The sequence below is a fragment of the Engystomops pustulosus genome, chromosome 6 (assembly GCF_040894005.1).
Source record: "Engystomops pustulosus chromosome 6, aEngPut4.maternal, whole genome shotgun sequence".
Lineage (NCBI taxonomy): Eukaryota > Metazoa > Chordata > Amphibia > Anura > Leptodactylidae > Engystomops > Engystomops pustulosus.
Genome location: NC_092416.1, coordinates 80913352 through 80935785, shown reverse-complemented (window position 1 = coordinate 80935785; position 22434 = coordinate 80913352). Strand labels below are relative to the sequence as shown.

Sequence of the window (22434 nt, the reverse complement as noted above, 5' to 3'; positions counted from 1 at the left end):
CCTGTTGTATGATCTAGGACATAGCAGTATGTAATAGTACCCTTACTGTACTTCATACATATATGCATATAGCATCTCAACCATCCCACAGTATAATAATATGAAACAGAATCCACAGTTTAACCACTTTTTTTCTGTATTTTTGTTTCTGTTTTTTATTCTCCTCCTTTCAAAGGTCATAACCTTTTTATTTTTTTTAGTTTACATAGCTGTATGTTTTCTGCGGAACAAAATGTGATCCCTAGTGGTACCATATAATATTTTACACAATGTACTGGTGAAACTGGAAAAAAAAATTCCCAATAAGGTAAAATTAACAGAAAAAAAGAGGTTTTGTTTCTACTACTTTCACTGTGCCGACCAAATCACACATTGGGAGGAGTTTAAAATGAAGTAAGCCCTGTCCCTCGATTGTGACGATATATCAGTCATCACAGGCCTCTTGAAATACCCTGTGGCTGTCATACAATTCTACACCAGGCCCTGACTACCTTTGAGTCATCCTATAACCTGTATCTTCGCCCTTCGCACCCTTCCACACTCACTTGGAGTGGAGGTGACATAAGGGAGAAAATAAAAGATAAAAAATGTAACTTTGGGTCAGTACAATCACAGAAATACCAATTTTAATAGCTTTATTATGTATCAATATCATTAAATAAATCTATTCCTTTGGACACAAAAAAATGTCTATCACCATATCTTTAATTTATGTTATTTTTTTAGGCACCCTAGGGCTTGGTGGGGGGTTTGATGACATCTAGAGGCAATGTTTAGTCAACCAGTATCCTCTATCCCTGGGCTCCATCTTCCCACTCATGCCGCAGGAGCCTATCATCTCTGTCTCAGAGATATGGGGGCCTGAGTGCAGGGTAAAAGTCAGTAAGCAGGTTACTGACAGGGCTCAGAGGACCAAAACAGTCCATGAAAATTTTAGGTAGCAGGCAGCTACTGAAAGAAATGTGTCAGCAATTATATAGGAATCCTATTAGCAGATGAGTCTCAGGTAATATTTGCATGTAGCTGTGTAGTGGTGGGCTGTAGGCACCCCAGTATAACTCTGTTTGTACAACACACTAAAGGTTCATGGGCCCCATCATTAACAGCATGACAACACACACTCGTATGGACCATGGTATGTATGTCTCAGTATATTTATATTATGTTAACAGTGTACTCAGCTCTTTACAAGATTATTACAAATATAAAGAAAATATAATACAGTAACAAACAATAGTGAGAAGGACAGCTACTAAGTGATGAAGTGGAGGATGGGAGACCCTGCTCCGAGGAGCTTACATTCTTTGTACTGCACAGCAACTGCATAAATTCTCCTTGTGCAGTACATAGTGCAGGGTACAGAGTTGATGTCCATCCCGTGTGACTCCCTTGGACCTGGATCAGCAGGAGCTAATAATGTTGTTCTTTTCTATTGCAAGCGATCAAACCTCTAGAATCTTGTGCAGCGATTCTAATGGAAGTTTTGAATCATTTCTGTCATATTCTTCTGGTGCATGTTCTTTTACCTGCACATGCTATAAATATAGTAGATATACTCCCTTCTGTGTTACACTCTGAATGTTGTTAGACTGTCTCTATCCAGGTTCATTTGACACTCGTTACACCACATACTGATGATGGCTCAATATCCCGTTATTTCCATCCGCAACCTGACCTAGGCTAAACTCTTATGGACACACAAGTAACAGTTCATGGACTAAATTATTTGGTGGATACCTTTTCTACCTCATTGTATGTGCAATGTACAGACCTAGCTAACCTCTATGGTGGGGACTGTAAACAACGCTCTCTGTTAGTAGTTAGGGATATAACAGGCAGTTACCTGCCCTTGTGCTGTATACAAGTATATACATCAATTATATTTTCAGTGATTGATCGGTATGCAGGAAATACCCACAGTTCATGCAGAAACCAAACCATGAACAAAGTAAAAGCAGATTTGTGCTCAGCAAGTTTTTGTTCTGTAAATTATCTAAAGGTATGAAAGGAGCATTGGGGAGGTTACTGCTTCGACAATGTGTCTGCAGCCTTTGTAGAGTGCCTCTTCTATGCAAACAACATCACATTAACTCCCTCAAGATATTCTGAAAGCCGTTACCTGCCTACTTTCTTGTCCATGTGCCCTTTCCATCCTCTGACATTGCATGTATGTAACCAGTCTGTGCAGCATCAAGTGGTACCAAGTAGTAAAGAACATCCTATGACCACATCTTTACTGACACCTGAAATGGTGGTCATCCAGACTGGAAGACAAGTGGTTTCTTTCTAACTCACGATCCTCTAAAAGCAGATTTTGCAGATTGTGTGCGCACAGAATATGCTATTGAGTGGGGCTTGTAATAACACAACTTGGTTTTATTCGTCATTTACAGTTTTTGTTCCTGGGTTCTGAAAGAAGTGAAAACACTGTCACATATTACTGCTGTAAGGTTAAAGTAATTGTCTCAGATTAGAAAAAATGGCTGCCTTTCTCCACAAATAACACCACACCAGTCCATGAACTGTGTCTGATTTTGCAGCTGTACTCTATTAAAGGGAATGCTAGTAAATACTACAGTACATACAAGCTGAAGACAGGTGTGACCCTGCTTTTTAGAGAAAGGCAGTCAATTGTGAACAATTCCTTTACCTTTATAAGGGGAATTACCAATGTCCATAGTGTACAATTCACATAATTTATCTATTAACCTATTTTAGTGCTCAGCATGCTAATGACTGAAAGGATGGAAACAAATTTCATGACCTGGCATGATGTGGGAATCTATCTACACCCCCTTATCTATCTCTGCTGTCACACATTTTGTAGGTGAGTGGTCTGTGCTGGTGTAAAAGGTTAACTGCCTGTGCTTATTTACCGTGATGACAGTCGCTGTGCGTCAATCACTTCATCATGAGCTCATCAGATCTGGAGAACATGGCTACACAAAGCTAACCAGAGGAAAGAGTGTGTGCACTACATCTTACCTTAACTTTCAATAACTCCAAACCTGGAGACCATACAGTGCCTATGCTAATTATGACCATCTCAAGTCTTTCATGTAAGATCATGCATATATATTTTATCCTGTCCCTGCCCCTTGACCATCAAAAAATAAAATTCTACAATATAATTTTACTGACATCATAATCAGATTAAAGGACAACAAAGGAATGAATGATCCAAAGCCACAGACCTCCATGGAGATCACTCTAGGCCTGTCCTGTTATTCACAACATATGTTCCTGGTATTATTCTACAGGTCAGGACGGCTATTAGTCATACATGTTTATCTCTTCCAGTTGACGTACATACAGTAGGAAAACCCTTGTGATGGGCACAACATTTCATGAGCAGCATCTGAGCACATAGCAAAAGCAATCACTCCACATTAACATTCAACACAATCCCCTTTCTCAACAAGGAAGACCTACAGAAGGGAGCTCCACAGGTTCCAGTCAAACTAGAGAGAAATATACCACAGTAGATATCAATCTCCCCAATAGTGGAAATTCAAAGTATTGCTCAGCCAGTCCTCCAGCAGGTAAAGAGTGTTGACCTATGCTTTGCAGGTGTCCTGGTTGCAGAAAGGGAATTACATTAGTGATCACCGAGAAGTACCCTGGAAATAAAAAATAGAGACACAGTCCATGGTTTGCTTGATCAGGGACAACAAGATGTATGATGTCCTTCTGAAATGAATAGAATAAAGTCATGTGGTTTTATGAGCTCCAACTTGAAGCTAGTCGACCGGCTTAGCTCAGTCACTGGATCTGCCCGTTCCCCCCGCCCCGGCTGTCTCCTGCAAAAGTCCCTTCACCAAGAAGGTGCAGATTGTGGTGTTTTCTCTCAGCAGTTTTCTTGTTTAAACAATCACTTGCAGTTTTTTTATGTGGATTTTTTTTTTTTGCTTTTTTCATTATATTTTGCGACATCAGATTTTGTAATTTCTTTTTATTACACTTGTTTTATTTTAGAATTATTTCCCTCCTGTGAGGACCTTGGATGATGCTTTGCGTTCGTCAAAACTGGGCAGGTGGAAGTAGAAGAGACAGACAAAGTACGAAGAAGAGGAGAAACAGAGGAGTGCAGAGGAGACATCGAGAAGAACCACTGTTCCCATCGTGAACCGCTCCAGGGCCTGAGGAGAGAGGCAGACCACAAGTATAAACGTCAAGAAGGTGAGATAATATACAAGTGCAAGGGACAAGACACAAACAAAACAACAATCACAACATTGAGAACATGGCGGATAGTGACATTAGATTTACCAGAGGCCGAGTATCCCTAACACAAAACATAAACCTCATATGAAGAGAAAAAAAGACATAAGAATGAAATCCCTCAATGATCATCATGTTAATTATAACAATGAAGTGTTGGAAGTTGGGTCACAGATAATGAAACACTATTTATAGTTGCAGCTTTTGTCTACAAGTCTCCAATGTATAAGGCTATTACAAGCATTGCTGGACAGATCCAGATAAACTGCACATTTCCCCATCTGACATGAATTGGGCAAATCTCCAGAGCTGCAGACATTCAGCTTTCAACTATTATTACACATAATGTGTGCATCAAGCAGAATAATACAATGATAAAAAAGTGGCAGCATCCTGCAAGAGAGACTAAGCTATCCGCAAAGAATATTCCTTCTATGCCGGTTGTTGTTGATGTAATATTACAACCTGCATAAAATGTTGCTTTTGATATCTCCAAATAGCGCTTTGTGATGCTAACAAAGACCATCTCATCATGCTGACACCTACATGTTACATGGTTGTCTTGCAGGAACCATGTAACACCAAATAAATCATGCCACACATATGCTATACAAATTAATGAGGGAGAAGCCTTGTCCACTCCACAATATGATAGTCATGGCAATTAATGGTAGGGAAGACCACCACATCCTATGTCCCGTAGTATACAGTACATAGTAGTATATAATATGACCCATTATTTAATACCAACACATTATTTATGTGAAAAAGGGAATGATGCAAAAAAAAAAAAAAAAAACTCAGGTGTTTTAGTCAACACACCTGCTGCAAGGTGAACAGTACAAAATGTAAAACATATAAAAATGGCAGATCTTGTGTCTTTTGCATTTTTCCCAGTAAATGAATAAAAAGTAATCAATAAAATATTTGTCTCTCAAAAATAGTCCCTCAGGAAAAAAATATTTTTAGATCATGACAATTAAGAAATAAGCAAATCATTGTCCTTAAAGGGGTATTCCAGGAATAATTCATATTCAAATGGGTCACTAAAATTTAAGCTAATGTGTAATTAGATGTTATTTAAAATGTTGCTCCCCTTAGCAGAAAAATGATGGGGACATAGACTGTAATGGAGAATTAAAATGCTACTGGCCCTGTAATCAGAACTTTAATTTTGTCCCTGTGGAGGAGACACAGGACAGAAGTTGACCGCTGGTCACATGTCCTGAACCTACATGGATAGGTCAGGTGATCACCACCATGTTTGGCTGTAGTCGGCTGGTTGCAGTGCATCCAGTACGGACAGTGTTGTGGTGGGATGTCATCTCTCTGCCTACTTTAGAAAGCCCAAAAAGAATCATAAAAGCAAACTATTTAGGCTCTGTTTTGTGATTAATGACATTGAGTTTTGTTACATTCATTTATTTATAACATTATGGGTTTTTGTATCAGACGTTCATATTACTGGAATACTCCTTTAAAGGTTTACTTATTTCCAGGATGTACTAAATGGCGCTTGGAAGACAGCAGGGAAGGGGTCAAGAGATATGTAATTTGCTGGGCACAGTAGTGGCAAGGATATAGTGGATGGCATCACAATTTGCCTTGAGGAGTGACTCATCTAATTGACTGTGTAATTGTCAGGAGCAGCCAAAGCAAAACAAGTTGGGGCAGCAATTTAGGGTAAGGTCAGACACAGTATGGGTGGTTGTACAGAGTTGAGAGACAGAGTTAGAAATAAGATAACATTGGCAGAGTATGTCTCAGAGCTGATCTCTGACCTCTGTACAGACAGTTGTAGCTATGTACAGTGGATGCTTCATCCTTGCCTTCTCTTTTATTATTGTGAATTATTGGTTATAGAGTCTCATCTGTCATGTGAATGAGAGATACACACAAAAGGAGCAGAAGGAAATTCTGTCAAAAACCATGGATGGAAAAACTCCAGCCAACAGGACTGGACAAAAATGTCTAGTAATAAAAAAAAGATATTGCAATGGTTTAACTAGCATAGAGCCAATGTGTAACAAATGAACAGCATATATCAATGCATGAGGAGGACAACATCACACTTGGAAGAGGCGGCATGTACTGCCTAACAGTCCCCTGCCCTCACCAGCTCCCCATGCCAACACCCACTCACTTTGTTTCCAAAAGCAATTATATTTTTATCTGATGTAGTCTATAAGGACTTTTTTGCAGGACGATTTTTAAGATTTTAATTATACCATTTTGGGGGAAACTTGGTTAGTAAAATCACATGTTTTTTTCAGAACAAGTCGTTGTTTTAATTGTTTACATTTTTCTGCAAAATATGACTTTTGGTTGATTTTCATTTTGCTGCTTGGGATGTAGATGCACAAAAAATGGCAAATTTTGGTTGGTTGGTTGTTTGGGTTGGGTAATTACGATTGCAGTGTTATCTATTAGATTAATATTTCATGGAAACAATTGGCACTCCATAATTGTAGAGCCCATAGGGAGCCCCGTCTCTCAGAAAGCATTCTGGTGTTTTAAACAGCCTAGATTTGGTATCTTAGAGTAGTTTTCAAGACTATGGTCTGACCAAAAAGGTAGGATCGGAATAACTTCAGATGCTAACCGCATAACCCTTCAGATGCTGCAATAATTAGTGAATGTGGCATCTAAGTAACTACTGGAACAGTCTCTGCTCAACTGGCTCCCATTTATCACAGGGTGCCAATGGTTGCTTCTGGATCTGCTCTATATGTCACCCTGTCAGCTTATTATACATTGGTGGCTCCGGGTCTACACTATTTGCTTGTTTATTACACCCTGCTGTGGGAAGGGTGTGACTGTTATTGCACAGAAATAGAAAATTGATTTACGCTACATAATAACAGTTAAAAAGTTTTAATACAGCGGGTACGAAAGTTTTCAAACCCTTTTAAATTTTTCAAGAATAGTCACAGAGTTTTTCTGAAGCCACTGTGTAGTTATTTTGTCTGTGTATTTAGGGTCACTGTCTTGTTGGCAGGTGAACTTTCGGCCCAGTCTAAGGTCCAGGATATCTCTATACTAGGCCACATTCATCTTTCCTTCAATTGCAACCAATGGTCCTATCCCTGCAGGTGTAAACCACCCCATAGCATGATGCTGCCACCACCATGTTTCACTGTTGGGATTGTATTTGGCAGGCGATGAGCAGTGACTGGTTTTCTTCACACTTACTACTTAGAATTAACACCAAAAAGTTCAATATTTGTCTCATCAGACCAGAAACTGTTATTTCTCATAGCCTGGGGTCCTCTGTGTGTCTTTTTGCAAACTGCACACTGCTTTCATATGTCTTGCACTGAGGAGAGGCTTCCGTCAGAACACTCTCCCATAAAGCCCCGATTGGTGGAGGGCTGCAGTTGACTTTGTGGAACTTTCTCCTATCTCCCTACTGCATCTATGGAGCTCAGCCACAGTGACCTTGGGGCTCTTCTTTACCTCTCTCACCAGGGCTCTTCTCCCATAATTGCTTAGTTTGGCTGGATGGCCAGGTCAAGGAAAAGTTGTGGTTATCCCAAACTTCTTTCATATAAGGAACATGGAGGCCACTGTGCTCTTAGGAACATTGAGTGTAACCTTGGCCAGATCTGTGCCTTGCCACAATTTTGTCTCTTGTGCCTTAGACCTCATGAGTCTCATGTGCTCTGACATGCACTTATATAGACAGGCGCATGTTTTTTTCTAATAAAATCCAGTCAGTTTAATTATACACAGCTGGACTCCAATGAAGAAGTAGAACCATCTCCAGTAGGATCAGAAGGAAATGGACAGCATATGAGTTAAACATGAATGTCAAAGCAAAGGGTCTGAATACTTACTACCATGAAAAATTTCAGTTTTTCTTTATTGACAAATAAGAAAAAATATCTACATTTATTTATTTTTTATTTTAGATTTTTTTCTGTCAGATGGGATGCAGAGTCTACATTAAAGAGCAAAAAACAAGAACTTTTTTGATCTTACCAATTGGCTGCAATGAAATAGAGAGTGAAAAATTTAAAGGGGTCTGAATACTTTCCGTACCCACTCTATAACCCAAAATTCTATAATTAAAAGAAAAAAAAATCATAAAAAAACAAAGCCTGATAGTTATTGCTCATGTAAAGCAATAATGAAAAAGCAAGTAAAAAAGGGGAATAGAGGAAGCGTTGCTATATTTGTGCATAAGGTTTGCATCTTATAGATAAGTCATAATTTAATCCGCATTTCTACCTCCAGCTTTATAGGCTTAGTGGTGGATATCCATAATGAAGTCATCTCAGCAGATGTGACACTACTAGTCCCCACATTAAAGGAAACCTACCACTTTAAAATGACCCTTCTGACCCACAAATACCTTAAGCTAGCTCAGGATGAGCTGATGCCGGACCATATTTTCAATTAAACCAGAAACCGCTGTATTTGTAGAAAAATTATTTTCTTGTGGTAGTAAAATCTCTCTTCGGCGCTTCTGTAAGCGTCATGCGGCGCGCAGCCCCGGACCCTGCTCCGCGGTCACGCTCTCGTCAGCGCCGCTCCCGTCACTAATTTTGCTGTGCCCGAGAGCCGGTGACGTCACCGAGCTCTCGGGCACACTAGCGCATGCGCACCACCTCCTCCCGGCGCGTCGCGGCCGGATCCCATTGCGCATGCGCGAAGTCCCGAAGCCTCGTAGTATCGCGAGGCTTCGGAGAGAAGACCGAGAAGACCACCTCCACTATGCTCGCCGCTATACTTCGCCCATGCGCAATGGGATCCGGCCGCGACGCGCCAGGAGGAGGTGGTGCGCATGCGCTAGTGTGCCCGAGAGCTCGGTGACGTCACCGGCTCTCGGGCACAGCAAAATTAGTGACGGGAGCGGCGCTGACGAGAGCGTGACCGCGGAGCAGGGTCCGGGGTGCGCGCCGCATGACGCTTACAGAAGCGCCGAAGAGAGATTTTACTACCACAAGAAAATAATTTTTCTACAAATACAGCGGTTTCTGGTTTAATTGAAAATATGGTCCGGCATCAGCTCATCCTGAGCTAGCTTAAGGTATTTGTGGGTCAGAAGGGTCATTTTAAAGTGGTAGGTTTCCTTTAAAATATGGTGTAACCAAACCAAATTGCAAACAATGCTCTTGCCCTTCAAATGCCTGTTGTGTTCCCACATTCCAGTTTGCATTGAAATGTGGGGCTTTTCCATGCTTAGGAGAAATTGTGAAACAAAATTTGTGCAGTAATGTCACCTTTAAGTGTGGAAATAAAACTTAAGGCTAAATTATTTAGTTATTTAATGGTTACTATACCCCTTCAATAGATTCAGTGAGGGATTCAGTTTCCATAAGGGGGTCAGTTGGGCCAAATTACCTGCTTTCTCATCTGTGCCCTAACACGTCTCCATACAACAGCTTACAACCACATGATGAGTACTGTAGTGTTCCAATCAGGGAGAATTGGCTAAATAATCTGTAGTGCATTGTGTGATGTATGATATGTGCAAATTTGAGGTTATTATTTACAAATACAGGCTGTCCCCTACTTAAGAACACTCAACTTACATACGACCCCTAGTTACAAACGGACCCCTGGATATTGGTAATTTACTGTACTTTAGACCTTGGCTACAATGATCAGCTATAACAGTTATCACAGGTGTCTGTAATGAAGCTTTAGTGTTAAAATTGATTCTTATGACAACCCAACATTTTTAAAATGCAATTGTCACAGAGACCAAAAAAGATCTGGCTGGGGTTACAATGATAAAATATACAGTTCCGACTTACATACAAACTCAACTTAAGAACAAACCTACAGACCCTATCTTGTATGTAACCCGGGACTGCCAGTAATAATAATAATATTACATTATTTTAACCCCTAAAACTTATTGAGAGGTTAAAAAACTTTCCTCATGCTCTTTTCAAGATTCACTATATTTACAAAAATCATTAAAGTCATTTATGTGGATTTTTTTAAAGACATATCTGAGATGAACATTTAAAAGTAGTTTGGGCAATTTTCTTGTCTTGAATGTTTCTAACAAGTGAAAGGATATTTAAAAAAGGAAATGAACATAAAGCTGATAAATGGTGGATGTAAATTAGTTACTAATATAGGTCGTCACACCAGTCTGTAAGGCAAAAAATAAAAATCAAATTTAAAAAATGAAAAATAGATGAACACATTGGGGCAGATTTACTTACCCAGTCCATTCGCGATCCAGTGGCGCGTTCTCTGTGGTGGATTCGGGTCCGGCCGGGATTCGCTAAGGTAGTTCCTCCGACGTCCACCAGGTGGCGCTGCTGCGCTGAATGCACTGAAGTACACCGGCCTATTCCCAGGGAAGGTAAGCGCGAGTTCCGCGTCACTTTTTTTAAATGTGGAGGTTTTTCCGAATCTGTCGGGTTTTCGTTCGGCCACGCCCCCGATTTCCATTGCGTGCATGCCAGCGCCAATGCGACACAATCTGATCGTGTGCGCCAAAATCCCGCGGCAATACAGGGAAAATAGGCGCAAATCGGAAATATTCGGGTAACACGTCGGGAAAACGCGAATCATCCCTTAGTAAATGACCCCCATTATCCACAAGTAAAATGTGTCACTAAAAACTTCTCTAAGTTAAACTGGGTCTGTTAAAGAGTTCCCCAGCCAGGTACAGTGGAAAGGAGGTTGTAGAGAGGTTTAAGGATCACTCTCATAACAGTGAAAATCCTGTTGTGTAGACTTTTTAATTGTTATACATGGAGGTACTGCCACATGTGGCTCCAACAATAAAGTACACGGCCAGAGTACAATATTAATATTAAGAAAAGTAGGTTTCATGTGAGAGAAGTAGGGAGTTATTTAAGTGCCAGTCACATTGACCTGGGATGTGAGAAGAAAGTGTGGAACATGGTTAGACAGCAGATATATAGGTATAACGTAAAATACGCTACTATATTGACATTTAGCTAGAGGTCACACTAATATTTTTTCTGGCAGAGCAAAACTACTCCTTTTAGCATTTCTGAGGAGTATTTTTAGTAGAGGAAGAGTATGAAACTTGTAGTAATAAAATATTTGATCTATTAAATATATTAGCAACAGCTCTCGAACCACACCCTTTATGAACTACTTCATAGAAAATGGACTTGGTTTCACACAACAAATAAACGTGTGCCATCCATCTCCCCAACCTGAATCAACTTAAACTATGCAGTGAGCAACCTTTGCCGAACACACTCCAACCTGTGATCGAGACCAGTTAGCCTGTTACCTTGGCCTGTTGCCACTGTCGAGTTGGTGTTCTGGAATAAAGGAACAATGATTTGATGTTTCCCATCCCTTGTCTCAGTGTGATCCGTGGAAGCAGCATAACATCAAGGGCTTCCCCTCTACCATCTACCCAGGGATAGATACAATCGAGCATGCCCGAGGGAGAATGGTTTCCATCCATTCGCAGCATCTCTATCTTTCTTGCAATTCACCTGTCAAACACCTGCATGACATGGACGAGGCCTGTTCCACCTGTACCAAGCAACCATGATCCCAGCCGAGCGCTGGGCAGCGCTCAAACCAGGCACTCAGGTACTAAGGGAGTCCAGCTGCTCCCAGCCGAAAGGGTCAGGTCTCATTGGGGGATGTTGCACACTCTGACATATGCCAGACGGAAGCAAATCGGCCAAGAGAAATGGACTTTGCTATCTGTTTTTCTCGGGTGACAATTGGCTTGATTGTGGACACTGCCTAAAACTGTTCTCATTTGGTGGGGGTGTACAGTACTCTGGAATGTGTTGCAAACACATTGTGCCAAAAGGAGGCCAATACACATAAGTATTCTGTCAAAATACATGCTTCTGGTAAAATTGCCTTCAATGATAACACAGGGGAAAACTCACTCTTTTCATAATGCACATGCATTTTTGAGTGCAATGAAAATGCACCATGTGAACACAACACAGGGTGTAGACTTTCACACTTCAAATCTACAGTAGGAAAAAGCTCTATAAGCTCTGCATATAGTAGTACAGGGTGCATTTACATCCATAACCCTTGCCTGACCATAGGCCTCTGTCACTTATGAGACTCCTCACTATAGTGTTCAGCTGACTGATCTGGTCTGCAAAGGCTGTCCCGTCCTTCTAGTTGTGCAGCCTTTGCAGACCAGGGGCATTGGCAGCAGAAGGCGGTAATAGCTCCACCCACCTTGACCTGACTGTAGTATGCCTGCAAGATATCTGGGATGGGCTATATCAGTGGTGGGGGCGAACCTATGGCACGGGTGCCAGAGGTGGCACTCAGAGCCCTTTCTGTGGGCACTCAGACCATCTCCCCAGGACAGAGTTCACCAAACACTTCCAATCTTCCTGCAGTCCCAAGCAACTTATGAGATGCTGTTCTCGGCGCTATTTAAAAGCCACACTTCATTGGCTGATTGAAACTGTGAGGTGGCGTTGACAGAACTGCATTATCTTTGGAGGTCATTCTGCTGGACCCCCCATTCTTCCTCTACATAGAGACCCTCTTTCATTTAACTGTATTGGTGGCCTTAGGAGGCCGATAGAATTGAAAGATGTGGAAGAACACGTAGCAATAAGTTACTGCTTAAAATGCCACGTTGGCACTTCACAGTGAATTAGTGCATTTTGGTTGTAATTTGGACACTCGGTCTCTAAAAGGTTTGCCATCACTGGGCTATATCCTGCTATGCTCATGTTACAGCATTGTACGTGTATACAGAGAGCATTCAGAGTGGGTCAGCTGCAGCCTCCACACCCCACAGTTCCTTAGTCTCCTATCTGGTGCCTATTTTTGTGCAACCACCAGGGACTGCACCAGTACTTCTTCAGAATGATGCCACCTTCATTGCTTCAGGGCACAGGGAGAAAATCTATATGCCAGGCTTTTGAAGGATGTAGGATGAAGGATTAGGTCAAGCTAGTAGCCAAGATATTATATTAAATCAGAAAGAAACCTTTAGGAAAGTCTGGAAATGGTGGTATATATATCACATTTAGGGTACATTCTTACAGCCGCATGCTCACCCGGCATACAGCTGTGCGCTGGAGAGGAGGTGACCCCCTCCATAGAAGAAAAGCGCAGCACGGCCGCAGACACATGGAAAGATAGATACGGAAAGATAGTTTGGGGTGTCGGACAGTGTGTACTGGTAGGGCTGTCATGGCGACTGGTGGGTCCTGGTTAATACTTTTGCATTTGTGACATATGTTTGAATATTTGTTAATACATGTAATAGTGTACCCCTCCAGTTTTCCCACACTGTCCGTATTTGCGTTTGTTTTTAGATGTCCTTTTTTAATGGTTTTTTTTAATATTTATGTATTTGCTGTAATATACTGTCAATTGAAATTACAATAAAGATTCTGATTTATTTATCGATTGAGGCATATTTGTGCTCTTCTATGGAAGCTTGATAGGGGTTATTTACATTGAAAGATAGAGCATGCTCTAGCTTTTCCCCGTGTACTGCGCAGATCATGTGCTGCATTACATACATGCAGTATGCAGAACCAGTGGGAGGTGCATTCTGTCAGCCCGCCAATAGTCATCCATCCATCATCTGCCAGGCCACCGTATTTTTTACAGATATGGTACGGATACAGTGACATGAAAAATTAAAAATGAGCTGTAACATTTTTCGCACAAATTAAATTCCTATTGAAAAGGACTGGTGTGAAAATGCTGCCTATTTATGTGTACTCTTTCGCTCTGGATACACAAGTAATTATCACTGTGCAAGACACAGCTCATGTGTGTGAACATGCAGATGTGAATATGACACAAATACAACAGCAGGGCATTGTACTAAGAATCAATTAAAGAGTTGAAGAAGTAAGAAGGTCTAAATTTAACATGGATATATATATATATATATACAATTCGTGTGCCATGCATTCTTTTGAAATGTACAAGGCGACTGAAGACCAATCTGTCATGCAAGAGGACACATGCGCAAAGCGAGCACCATGTGAGCTGAAGACTGCCAGGGTTTATTGACTAAGGTCAGGAAATTTATAGAGAATTACAGGATGTAAATCTACCTAGCGCAGGACTATTGTACTGCAATTCTTGAATGAACAGAAAATCGGTTAGAAAGGCATCACAACTCCTGTGCCCTGTTTTACAACGTACCCCAAGATGCCACCCAACGTAATAATCATGAGGAAGTTGTCATATGACAGGGATTAGAAGCAGGTTGGCTACGCAAGAGGCAGGTGAGCAGCTAGGAAGGAAGCTAGGGTAGGTAGCAATATGTAATACTAACCTTTAGGGGGGGTCAAGGCAGCTGTGGTCTCTTCTAAAAATTAAAAACATGTTTATTAGGGAAACATAAATGCCCAGAAAAGTAGTGATTGCACACTGGCATTTAGAAAAAGTCAGCTCACGGGTACATGAACCAAATAAACGTGTCCCTGTAAAGAGGTGATGCTCATAGCACAGGGTCAAAATAAGAAAGGGAAGGTGCCTACGCTACCAAAGCTATTGTGGTCTCCCAGCCCTAATTCATGCCTTCCATGGGTCCCTCCAATAACAAATACTTGTCAGCTTTAAAGAAGTTGATATACAAGCATGGAAGAAAAAAATGAATTAGGTGAAAATACTGAGCACCCAGTATGAAGTCTTGACTGGCTGTGAGGAATATCATGCAGTTTAATGCCTGCAATTTCAGCAAATGGAGAACGCAATAGAATATTTTATAAAAGTAGGGGCAGAAAATATGAGCCAAGTAAAGAGGATATCATAGTAAGAGAAGCATTGATGGAATAAGAGTGCAGACAATTCTTATTGTCAGGTGACACAAGTCATGTACTGCCCATCAGAGCATCACAAACAAAGAACGACGACCATAACACATACACAAGGAGCAAGAATCTACCAACAGAAGACTACAATGACTCCAATTAGTTACCAACCCATAAGTTCTTGACAGAGGACACACAGAGGTCAAGATGCGAGCAGGAAAATTATGAGTAACACAGAGGTCAAGATACGACCAGGAAATTTATGGGTAAGTGGTAAAATGGACACTAAATGCAGAAACAAGGGACTCACAAGGGGCAGAACAAGACAGGGGGACACTGTGTACTGACCTTGCAGCAAAGGTGAGCTGGTGGACTGGAATTTTTCTACAAACGGTAGGAAATGTGGGGTGGGAGGGAATAAAAGGGGCGGCGTTTACACAACAGAATTATAAAATAAATCAAACAAAAATGTAAAGCACAAAAAAAAAAACAACACACATTCAACTTCTTGTCCCCTACAATCCCTCTTTAGAGAGACCAGATATCAATTTTATGATACATTGAGAAAAAGCCACAGGATATTTCTAGTTATCAAGAACTAGTAATGGATAGGTGAGGTATCTGGGAAAATCTTCAGCACACACCTTTCCTGTGTCTGAAGGAAAAGGCATCGTAATGGATGGCGGACACAATGTACACCACATATAAGCTCTGGGGTGACCAGCCAATAGCGCCCCCTACATGAAACATTTTAATGTAAGAGGGCTATCTGAACTCTAAAAAGGGGGTGCAACCACCATGTCTCAGAAAAGCAATGGTGTCTTACACGCAAAGCAATTGCATTAATGATGGCAGTAAACAGAAAAAAAAACACAATACTGAAAGCAGAAAACAGAAATAATGGGAGGGTTTTGCCTTCTGATCTATAAGACTTATTCATGACACAGTAATAAGAACCAAAAACAATGGATGAGAAGAACTAGATAATAGAACCTCAGCCACAGAAAAAACAATAGGAGACTGAGGGTCTGTAAATACACAGAGGAGATGAGCAGGATGCACAGAATGTACATGACAAGCATAGGGAATACTACATGCTATACATCCCATCAATAACACTTTAGAAGCCCATCTACCCATTAAAGGCATCGCTGACACAAGATCTGCCCCTCTCCCTTCAGTCATGTATGGTGCTCAGGTAGGAACAGCGCATGGTGGTGTCTATGGCAGAAGTTTCACTGTGTATTTACCATTCACACATCCATACTTTATAGCTCAGGGAGCATTATAGAGCAGGGACAAGATGAATATGTCCAACAGACTGTGAATCCTCAATATCAGTGCATACTGCTATAAGCCCTCTAGGTCTGGAGACAGGTCTCTCCATCAAATCACAAACAAAAGCTCCAGACACATTATATGCGTATATTATATGAGAAAGGGAGAGCATTGGGAGCCGTAAATATCCAGTAGGTGATAAGGTTCATCATGTCTGAGCCTGAGTATGAATTACTCCTTTATATAGGATTTTACCCGAAAACCTATTTTATCTTTTCAGTTTCTTCTCTCAAATTACAGATCACTCAGCCCTGACCAAACCTATCCAGTGCGGGCTCCACTTCACTGGGCCTGTTAGCTGTGGTGTATGCAGACAAAGACCACAATAGGCATTCAGGAAATAGAAACTCAGAAATGCATCCTTGGTGCACCCTCCGCCAACACCTCAGCAATGGCTGCCGTCACCCAAGTAGAAAAGATCCTATATGCCTGATGACTCGGGTATCATTCACATAATTTAATGAAATCTACTTAACTTAGGACTCACCAAAAAGAATGACGCTTGCATTGCTGTGTCCAAGACGGTTCATGGCCACACACGTATAGTTTCCATAGTCTTGCTCTGAAACATTGAAGAATGTTACACGAGAAAAGGTCTCTCTATTCTCCACCTTCACCCCTTTCCGGGAGTCGCTCAGCCTGCAAAATACAACAACTCTGATAAGTTCAGTTATACCACAGACAACTGGAATCCTACACCCCCATTCTCTTTTTCTCTACCCTTACTTCATACTATACATCTGTTTCCACCTTCCACCTTTTGTGTGCTTCCTCTCTGCCATGTATATACTGTGCACCAGTAAGCTGTCCTCCCACACAGCTATCCTCCTTTCATATGCTTCAACTTAGCCTTCCAAATGCTGTGAGCGTACACCCTGCTCCACGATTGCTACGTACCTTTACCATTTCCTCCTACGTTTGTACACCAAATTCTCTTCTTATTCCTATCACTCATGTTTCTAAATTATGGCTATGTAATCCAATTTGGCAGTCCAGGGCCCTCCTTCTTCACTTCTGTGTACCTGCACAAGGCCCTTTCACTTCTTTTTGCTTAAACCATGCATTTTACTACAGTCTGCCTTCATCTTACCCTCCCAGTCCTGTGCACCTCCAAACTGACGTCCTACTGCATGTAACTACACTCAATTCTGCCGATATCAGAACCCTGAACAAATCTTATCTTTTGTTTTTCTCTGCTCCTGTATTCATGTGTGCCCCCTCTTCCCCCACAGCGGTGTGCCAGCAGCCAATGATAATAAACTTATGATAATAAACCTATAATAACCTATGATAATAAATGTACCACCTTGTCCTAATTCATTAATTCCCAATTAATTAATTCCAATTGTCCCAATTACCTTTTGTCTTCCTTGTACCAGAAGAATTCAGCGGCAGGAACCGCCAGTGCATCACACTGCAGAATTCCTTGATGTCCCAATGGAACCCCAATATTTCGTGCATCCAATATATAAGGTGGATCTATGGGAAACAAATAACTGACACCAATTAATAGAGGGTCAACAATGTAGGAATCACAGTCCAATTACATTGCACACACCTCTGGGTAAAGCTACTGGAAAAAGCAACAACCCTCCCGAAGCACTATGCTCTCAAATTAGCAGCCAATTGATAACTACATGATGTTGATGGTAATAGACAATCAATATGCTAATGTGCGCTGTACATGAGGAGCTGCTGTCACATCACAAGTAAGCTACATAAGACTCCGAACCAGACATGTGAAAAACAAGCAATAAACGAAAAATTATGAGCCTGGAAAATCTTAATACGGGTGTAGCGTGAGGAAGTGGAGCCTGCATAAAATTATCATGCAGAACACAGCAAGGCCCCTACACGACAAGCACAACATGATACGAGTATGAAACATTATGGCATTGAGCACATAACACACATAGGATACACATGCTGTATAAATGATGCATCATTGTGTGTAAGAAGCAGTTAGAACAAGTTAGATTTAGGGCATTTTCTGACAGTAAATGGCCCAGTGCCTGCGAATAACAATGTAGGGCCAGTTACTGAAGGATACTAAAATAGTGTAAAGATGCAGAATTGGCACCACAGCTACAGTCGTGAGTCTATCGATTGGTCACTGGCTGCCCAGGATGTTTTCAGTGGCTTTATTTTTACAGATGACTGAGACTTTCTCTGCAGATGAGTCAGGAGGATTTACTCACAGTTGACTGTTACTTTAACCCTTCGGACATCCGGGGAAGAAACGTCATTGGCAGCGCTGCACTCGTATAAGCCAGACTGCTCCCGTGTGATTCCTGTGATCTCCAGATACTCATCTTCACTCATAAAGCCATGCGCTGAAAGAGAAGAGCAGACATGGTACTGTGAGGTTATGTAATCTGTATTAAACTATACAGCAACCACCAAAATATTACATGTATACCATGCAGTTCATTATACACTGCACATATCAAGATCATAAAGTATAAAGAATTGGTAAATCATGCCACTAGAAAGAAAGGGGTTAATCATCCTCCATCATGCGCCCCCCCCCTTCTTTTGCTGTCTGTCAGGAGCGGACAGGGTAATTCTAGGTTAGGAGCTCAGAGTGGAGCTGGGAAGTAGGAGATGTTCTTGTGCTATAAAAAGAAAGATCGGGGAAATAAAAATCTCTCTTAGCATTTCTGCTGCTTCAACCGTCTTGTGTTTAACCCTCTACTGTGAGGAGGAGAGACAACAGACAATGGCGACATTTATTAATTTTGACACTAGTTGTTACTTTGTGATGCCCAATTTTAGCAGTGAATTGCAATGTGATGTTATATTGTGGTGCATGACCTTAATATATTTGGCACAAGCAAGATGAACTAATGAGCATCAGAAACAAAAAAAAATACACTTTCATTCAGTAGACTTGCATTTGGTTGGACTCCTTATGCACCAAAAATTGCAGCCAAAAAAGGGTCGGGAGGCTAGAAGTGCAGGAAAAACATTGGGGTTGAAGGGGAAAAAAAAGCTACCAAAAAACTGGTGCAGAGCCAATAATTTTCCCCAATGTCTGCTTCATTAATGGCAACAATCTCGATAATTTGAACAAAAAAACCCCACAGTATTATGGTGCCTAGGACACATAATCCTATCATCCCCCATATCATCATGATAACCCAAACCTTCAAGAAAATTTGAAATGTATACTCATTCCTATCATTGCCAGTATCTTTATCATCATTGCGCACCATTACAGTACACAAAAGCATGAAATATAAACAAATCCCTATAATCCTGATCACCATTACCCAATAGTACAACATTCCAGACACCAAATAGTATACGCCCCTACCATCCACATCACCACCATCATTATTACCCACCACTATACTCTACTGGAACATTAAATGTAATATATATTTTTCCATATTCCATAACTACAAGATCACTACAAGATCACTACACAGATAAGACCAAAAGTAGTATACATTCCTTCCATCCTTAGCACCACCATCAATATTACCCACCACTATCATATAAGAGAACATGAAACATAAGCATGCACCTATTATCCTGATCTCATCTTTAACCAATAGTACAACAAACCAGACCCCAAATATTATACACTCTTACCAATGGCTTAACCACCATCATCATTTCCCACCAGAGATATATGCACACCACTAAAATCCTCACCATCTTTGTAAATTTTACTACTACAACAAACCAGACCTTAAAGGGGTATTCCTACAAAGACAAGATTCTTAAATATACTCAGAATAACAGAATAACAGAATAACACCTTCTCTAATTCACAAAAATACAGTATTTCGCAAATAAAATTCCAACCTGTCTATCAGTCCTGGTGTATACAACTTTGGTTGTCCCTGTATACGACCATAAATATTCTGACTATGGTCGGATTCTTCTCATGAATAGCTTCTCTTATCTTCACACTGCATTGCTCTCTGCTTCCTGTTCCTCCCCCTTGCATTACAAGAGCAGCTGAGACACAGGCACTTCCTGCCGGCAAGCAGCGTGCAGAGACTTACTCTACTATTTAAAGACAGATAAGGTCGTTATCCAGGAGGGACGCATATAGCAGAGCTAACTCTGTGTTTGTAATGTGTGAGTTAGAAGAGCTGAGTGTGTCATGGGGGCACATGTATCATAAGTCCAGCATCGTTGGTTTGTTTTTTGGGACTTTTCTTGGCTTTTCTGCTGGTCAGTAGTATCTGAGCGGTTTTCCCTTATTGATAAATGTGGTGTCGGGTCTTTATTTAATTTGCAACTTTTTAAAACAAAAGGTCGCAAATTGTCTCCAAAAGTCGCAATCAGTTCCAAGCTGATTTCTACACCTGGTCAGTGGCAGCCTTAGATTTGTGCCAAAATTTGCAACTTTTCGCAACTTTTACATCTGGATTCAACTGATAACTCAGGGAACACTGCAGAAAACTAGACAATAGCGAACTTTGAAAGGAGACGCAAAAAAAGTAGCAAATGAGCACAAGCACCATGAAAAGTCTGAAAAGTGAAAGAACCAAAAAAGCCAAACATTTGATACATGTACCCCATAGTGTTTTATATCTCATGTATCTCATCATCTCTGACCTGTCTCATCTCTCTGTTTCTATGTGTTTCTAGTAGAATGTTCAGAGGCTAAATAAAAGTATAGATAAACCCTGTACTATGATAATCTAAGCACATTGTCAGCACATGACATCTCATAGATGGGTTAAAAATTATATTTATTTTGTAAACATCACTAGGGGATTAAAATTTGAGAACTTTCTTTTTATGGGCAAACCTCTTTAGATCAATGATGGCTATGTGACTTCTAGAAAAAGCCATAATTTAGTGATATGTGAACCTCTATTAACAGGGTTAAAGGGGTATTCCTGGAATAAGAATAATTCATACTGAAATGTGTCATTAGAATATATGCTAATATGCAATTAGTTTTTATTTCAAAATGTTGCTCACCCTAGCAGAAAAATGCTGTGGACATACACTGTAATGAAGAATTAAAAAGCTATTGGCCCTTTGATCAGTCCATTAATTTTGTCCCTGTGGAGGAGTGACAGAACAGAAGATGGCCGCTGGTTACATGTCCACATCACATGTTCTGTCTAGGGAGGTCATGTAACCATCACTATGTTTGGTTGTAGTTGGTTGGTTTCATGGCATCCAGTATGGCCAGTGTTGTGGTGAAACGTCTTCTCTGTGAGTGAATGTACAGTGATGGCAGTTACTATTAATAGGGAAGGGTCATTTGAAGTGTTTAAGAGTAGAACTGTTCTAATTGCCAATGGAAACCAGTCACAGCTCAGCTTTCATTTTCCCATAGTGGTTTATAAAATGAAAGCTGAGTTCTGATTGGTTTCCATGGGCAGCCAGAACAATTTTCCTCAGATACTTCTGCTAAATCTCCCCTATTATTACTATGGTAACAGAGAAAGACAATCTGTTACATCATCACTGGGAGCAGAGCATAAGAGAAGAGAAGCTGTTACTGAGAATTGAAGGATCATGGGACTTGTAGTTGCTAGTGGCGCTCATCTTGGAGATAACTCTGCCTACTTTAGAAAGACCATAATATTTTGTGAATTATAAAAGCAAATTATTTAAAGGTAACCTGTCACCAGGGACCTCATTTTCACTAAAGACAGATTGTAAAACTTACTTTTGCATCCTGACAAAATCCTGGGGTAGTCACAGAAGCTGGGCTTTGGTTTGGATACATTTCAAAAAACAACATGTGACTTGTCTGAGCTGTAGTCTTCCTCCATCTTTGTGCTCCTGTAAAGCTCCTCCCTCTCCTACTGATGTCAGCTCACCAGGCTGTGACATCTGTGAAGGAGGAGGAGGTGGAGCTGTACAGGAGCACAAAGGTGGGATGCATTTGGTTTGAAATGCATCCAAACCAAAGTCCAGCGCCTGTGACTAAGCCAGGATTTTGTCAGGATGCAAGAGTGAGTTATAACACACAAATATATTGTAATGCAAATGCTTAGATGTGATGGGCTTCTGCAACCTGTCTTTAGTGAAAATGATGTCCCTGGTGACATTAAGTAAGGAGTTGAAAAAAAAGGTTTTTGTAGCAGATGTTTATAATCACGGAATATCCCTTTAAAGAGAACCTGTCAGGGAAATTAACCCAAAACTAATTATATTTTTATAAACTGCCATT

General features: G+C 40.8%; 1 protein-coding gene across 6 annotated transcripts in view; it reads right to left on the bottom strand.

The window, feature by feature from the left end:
- Window positions 1-609: 609 nt before the first annotated feature.
- The window catches only part of LOC140135349 (protein CEPU-1-like), a 581520-nt gene continuing 559695 nt past the window's right edge, over window positions 610-22434 (bottom strand). For 2 of the 6 annotated variants that reach the window (XM_072156737.1, XM_072156741.1), the window contains exons 5-10: window positions 18479-18613; window positions 17639-17759; window positions 16768-16919; window positions 15291-15326; window positions 14465-14497; window positions 610-4139 (exon numbers count right to left, since the gene is read on the bottom strand). In XM_072156737.1, the coding sequence (XP_072012838.1) occupies window positions 4021-4139; window positions 14465-14497; window positions 15291-15326; window positions 16768-16919; window positions 17639-17759; window positions 18479-18613 (596 nt within the window). In that variant the 3' untranslated portion in view covers window positions 610-4020. The remainder of the gene's footprint in view (window positions 4140-14464; window positions 14498-15290; window positions 15327-16767; window positions 16920-17638; window positions 17760-18478; window positions 18614-22434) is intronic. The other 4 variants (XM_072156742.1, XM_072156738.1, XM_072156739.1 and 1 more) reach the window with 4 other exon arrangements.